Below are 5,553 nucleotides of genomic sequence, written 5' to 3'. Positions count from 1 at the left end.
TGGATGTGTTATTTCATCAGTTAAACAATTGGTCTTCGTTGAAGGGCGCAGAAAATATAAATCGATGTATTCCTACCAATATTGGATTAAACCTTGCATACCAAAATATCAGGAATTTTCAAAAAATATAAATAAAACATTCAGGTTTTGATTTCTTTGCCGATGACGTGAGGCTAGTTTCCCTCCCGGCAGGGAGAGTCCCATCCACCGGTGCTCTTTTTTTCAGAAATTTGTTTGTAAATTGGAAAGGGGATATGAAATTGGAGATGAAGGACTGCGATGTTGGCTACATTGGTGATGGTCCTTGCTTATATGTATAGTGGAAAAGTTAGGGGTTTCCCCTAAAAATGTTTGCGTTTGTGTTGATGATGAGTGCTTGCATTTGGCGTGTAGGCCTGCTGCTGCATTCATGGTGGAAGTTATGTATGCGTCATTTGTCTTCCAGATCATTGAATTGGTTACCACTTATCTAGAATTGAATATTTTCAATTTAACTATTTTATCTTGTTTTTTTGTGAATTTGTTATTCGTGTTCAATTGTTTGTGTTTCTATGTTGATCGCACAATTGATGTATTGGGATGTTATATTATCATGGATTCATGTTTTAGGACGAGTACAGTTTTGTCCACTCATAATGGATTAAATTAAGGCAGCATACAATGAGCCTCGAACAACAAGTGTTTTGACTTCAGTTTTGTTTAAAACTAGGAGTGGTTGGTTCTCCTCTTGTTGCAGCTTGATCTTGTGTTCTTCTTGTTGCGGCTTGATCTTGTGCTCCTCTTGTTGATTGAAAGCTATGTCAATTGTCATCAATTAGTTCTTGTATCAGCAAAATTGGCTCTAGTGGTTTGGGAACTAATACAGACTACCTTAATTCATGGGTCTGTCTTGAATATGCATCTATGCTGTTAGTTACTCCATTCATTGTTTAGTGTAGCAAAATCATAGTACTGCTACCTTTTAATTTGGCTGGGACATGAGAGTGAGTATTTACTATTTTGAATCTGGCTTCAGGAAGTCAGTTTGATACAGAAGGCAACAAGTACGAGCTCAGATTGATCTTTGAGCTGTACTCGAGCAAGCATAGTTTGAGCACATTTAGTTGTTTCTAGTTTAAACCAGTAGTCTCTGATTCAGCACTCAAACATTCTGGGCTGTTGGAACGGCCCCTAGTCAGTTGCCTTGGATGCAGAATAATTGTATAAAAAACTTTAAGGCAAAAAATCATTTTTACATTATCCTAAACTTGTTTAGGCATTGTGAGATAGGTGTAATCAACAAGAATGCAAGGCTATCCAAACTCTTGTACTTAAAAGAAGAGGACACCAACTAGATGAAGCATTTGCGCTTACTGTGACTCAAAAACCACAGCCGAAAAATAATTGTATCACTGTTGACTAAGGGAGCTAGACCATCTGATCTCACTTCAAATGGCAGAAAATCCCTTCAGATCTCTATTGATACAGAAGGAAAAGCTATTCCGACGGATCAAATGTGCATAGAGATTCATTACTGGGAGAAGCTTCCATGTGTCTTGCTATGGCTGGTGATGATTTATGACACAAGTTTCTATATCTTGAAAATAGAGGTAATTCACTCTATCAGTTCAGATACATCCTTTTGGGATTGTTTCCTACTTTTTCAGGGGTTAAGTGGTGCTTGGCAGTGGTTGAGCTGTACTACGGTTTGGAGAAGTAAAATGATGAGAAAGTAAAGGAAAGAAACTGAAAGATAGGGAAAATAAAAAAGATTATTTGATTGGGTTCTTTTTGGCATTAGTCAAAGAGATGCTCTGTGTTTTTAGAAGTCTCTCGCAATGGCTAAGTATAAAAAATTGAACTTGTGCATTGCATGTTTGTAGTTGTAGTTTGTGTATTGCAGTAACTTGTTTAGAGTATGATGGCGGGAGTTAAAACTGATAATTGATCTTTCAGTTGCATTGGCCACCAGCCTCCTATTTTCCATGGATAATGCTCTAGTTGATGAATCATTCAAATATCATTTAAATGAGGCACCTTTTAAGGTCAAAGAGGAATATTTGGATAGGCTGAGAACCCTCTCCAAACTGTATAGTGCAGCTTATTTTCTTTTGTAGGATTTTCGGTTGACTCAACAGATTAGGCTGGAGCCTTTCTTAGTGACTGTCTTCAAAATAGTGAGCATAACAGAATGTGTTTGTATAATGTCTACATATCTTATACATACAAAGTAACTTTTACCAATCTGTACAATAAGAAGAAGTTAATACTGTGGCTTAGTAGGAAATCATTATCAATTTCTCTTCTCATAATTGTGCTTGTCTTGTTACACGGTGGTTGTAATCACTTGCGAGAGAGCTTGTGGCTGTGATCAATTCTCAATCTTTTTCAGTTTTATGCTTTAGGAAACAAATGTTATCTGCCAAGATATAGTATTGAGTCACATCATTAAATTTCCCCACTTACTTTATAAGGAAACCATCCGCCGCGTGGCTACCATTGAATTGTGAGACTTGGAGCCAATTTTCTTTGTTTGAACTTTCTAGTGAAATGTATTCATTTGGAATATGACAAACAAAACTTATTTATTTTGGATTTTAGTGAGAAAAATTGGATGCAGTGGGTCTTGTCCAATCATCTAACAGAAACCTTTCTACAGTTTTTCTCAGCAACACCATTTTTTTTTAATATAAGAACTTAATTTTTTGTTCTTTTTTTACTTAGTATTTCTTATTTTTTCTGGGTGGGGTATGCTATAAGGTCATGAAACATGGAGTATAATTCACACACCCGATACACACTCTCTGCGTTGAACATTGTCACAACTTACCAACTCAATCTTGCAATTTTCTTCTTCAGGAATATTTGAGTCATAATCATTCAATTGCTCACTTACTTTTTTAGGAAGGCATCTGACGCGTGGCTACCGTTGAACACTTGAACATTCTAGCGAACTGTATTTTATTATTCGTAAAATAGAGAACATCACTCAATTTTTGGACTTCAGTTAGAATAGTTATAAAATACATTGTCCAATGTGTTATACCTAATACATTATGTTAAAACTCAATTTTTTTACCATTGATTTGGACACAGTCACATCTTGTGTTACTCCTAACGGTTAAGAATAATCATGTTATGTTATTCTAGTTTTTAAACCAGATCGCATATTTCACCAATATAATGACATTCTACCAAGAGTGAAGAGAGCCAAATACTCTATCTTATAGTCACCTAAATGTATTTCAAAATATACTACTATCTCGTTTATAAAATGGAATCCAATTCAAGCTAAAAACCATGATTTAGATGGTCTAATTGCGATTAAGGGATAAAAGAAAAGAATCAAGAAACCTTCCAAATTTAAGGGACATTCAAAGCATTCAAGAAAAGATCAACAGTCACTGCACTTATGGAAAAGCAAAGCAACATATGTTTGTGTATCTACAATAAAGATGAGCATCCAAAGCCTACCAAACATTGCAAAGTTGAGCTCAACCATTGCCAAGATTATACCTATCATAGCTGTGCATCAAGCAGATTCGCAAGAACCAACCATTCCATTGGCCGGAGGCTCTGCAATGAGGCCCTCCAACTCCGAAACTATATCCGAATGCTTCCAAGTCCCTGCGTTGTCTCCCTCATCCTCATACATCACATCATCCTCCATCAATTTCTCCCACAAGAACTCATTCTCAGACGCGGTAGTGGTGCTGGTCCCAGACTCATCCGACGAGAAGGCCTCTGCTCCGATCATCATCTCCTGATAAACCTGATCAAGACTCCTCTCAGCCTCACCACCAACAAGCTCCTCAACATCTATGCAACGATGCTCCACTCTCCTCCTCTTGTTCATCATCCTCACTCTCTCAATCAAGCACTGCAAAGACATCGGATTCCTCAAGGACTTGATCATGAAAACCACCATGTGCTTCTGCTTCGTCTCGGTCACAAGCAGACGCTCCCTCACCGCGGCTAGATCCTGCATCGAGCTCTCGTTCTGGTGCTTGAGCTTCGCGATTTCCGCTCTGAATCCAGCGTAGTCGCTGCTCAGCTTTTCGAGCTCCGCATCCGCCGATTCAACTCCATGAATATCGGTGGACTCACGAGCTTCCTTTTGTCGAATCGCCATGGACTTATTCTTCCTCCTTGTCATATGCTTCAACAAATGCCTCTTCCCCTGCTCGAACCCTTCGCACCGAAACTCCCACCTGTCCGGATCAATCTTTCTGAAGCGCTGCACAGTTCAATTAATTTTACAACACATGTATTTTTCTACTGATAAATTGGTATGAATGAGAAATGAGAGATACTGACATAAGTGTTGAGCTGGCGAACGAAGCTGGAGAAATTGTTGTGCTTGAAATGTTTGGGGAGCAAATCGGCGGAGAATTTGTGAGGATCCCACACGATGAAGCTGTCTCTGGTGAGGCTCCATGAAATGATGGAGTCGGTGCGAGCGTCGTCAACCATCTCATACGTCTTCTTCAAGAACGCCGGCGGCCCAATTTCTCTCAGCCCCTCCATCGGCTTCGCCTCCTCGTCGTCGGAATACATAAGCACCTCTTCTTTCACACTCACAAACTCTTGCTTCCTCTCCTCCTTGAAACCAAAACCGTTTTCACCCATTTTATGCCTCGTGCTAAAAAACTAGTACTACTCTTGTACTGGAAAAAGATTATTTCTGTACACTCACGGCAAAGCGGCGGTGTGTGTGTGTTTTGTGTGTGTGAGAGAGGGGTACTATAATTTACATATATCCATTCTTGTGATTTGTATTGTGGGATGAATTTGAATTCATGTTGAAATTTGGATGGAAATTTGGTGAGGTGTCAAAATGTTAAGCCAAAAGAGGAAAGATTGATTGAGTGATGGGGACATCTTGGTGCCATTTGTCGCATTTCTAAGTTTGAAATAAAAGAGCAGTCTAGTTACCTGACAATGTATTGTTGAAAAAATTTAATACACCAGCTCATGGTAATTAATTGTTGCCCCCTTGTTTTAATCTTTGCCATCCGCATTCATTTCTCTCTATTATCCGTCTCTTAACCGTCTCATCTCTCATCTCTGTTTATAGGTCCTATTGTATTTTTCAGCTCATCTCTTAATTAAAAGACAACACTCGCATCCTTTCATCTCTTAACCATCTCATCCTTTAACTATTCATTCAATTTCATTTTTTATTTTTAATTCCAACAAATTCAATTAATAAAAACACACTTCATTAATTAAAATAAAAATTACAATTTAAAAGCCTAAAAAATAAAAAAATACATAATTTAAAATCCTAAAAAATAAAAAAAATACATAATTAAAATACTCTAAATTAAACTAAAAAGCTACTCCGCCGGCGAATCATCCCCCGAAGTCGGCGGTGCACCCAAGTTAGATCGATCCCGAATACCAAGTTGAGCTTTCAGATGCTCGATTCCGTCCATATGGGCTTCAAATTGGCGAGGATTCATTTTTGAAGTGTCCGCCATCGTGGCGACCAGGTACATGGACATTAGGGTGTTCGAGCCCGTGCCGGAGCCCGAGCCCGCCTGGCTTGATTCGCCGCGGCCCCTCCCCTTC

General features: G+C 38.7%; 1 protein-coding gene across 1 annotated transcript; it reads right to left on the bottom strand.

Moving 5' to 3' along the window:
* Positions 1 to 3,361: 3,361 nt before the first annotated feature.
* Positions 3,362 to 4,753, bottom strand: LOC125187119 (heat stress transcription factor A-2-like). Its single transcript, XM_048083643.2, has 2 exons — positions 4,297 to 4,753; positions 3,362 to 4,216 (listed from the first exon to the last, which is right to left on the bottom strand). Exons 1-2 carry the CDS (start codon positions 4,606 to 4,608, stop codon positions 3,512 to 3,514), a joined length of 1,017 nt encoding a protein of 338 aa, XP_047939600.1. The 5' UTR covers positions 4,609 to 4,753; the 3' UTR covers positions 3,362 to 3,511.
* Between the last annotated feature and the right edge of the window lie 800 nt (positions 4,754 to 5,553).

The sequence above is a fragment of the Salvia hispanica genome, chromosome 5 (genome assembly GCF_029641045.1).
Source record: "Salvia hispanica isolate PSC_SH4W2 chromosome 5, Shi_PSC_v1, whole genome shotgun sequence".
Classification (NCBI taxonomy): Eukaryota; Viridiplantae; Streptophyta; class Magnoliopsida; order Lamiales; family Lamiaceae; genus Salvia; species Salvia hispanica.
Note: the sequence above shows the minus strand (reverse complement) of the source record. Positions and strands in the feature narration are given on the sequence as shown.

Bases quoted from the DNA above. Each gene is read 5' to 3' on its own strand.
- LOC125187119 (XM_048083643.2), bottom strand. From the start codon at position 4,608: ATGGGTGAAAACGGTTTTGGTTTCAAGGAGGAGAGGAAGCAAGAGTTT. The intron at 4,217-4,296 runs GTCAGTATCTCT...TGAACTGTGCAG, and splicing joins TTCGCCAGCTCAACACTTAT to CGCTTCAGAAAGATTGATCC.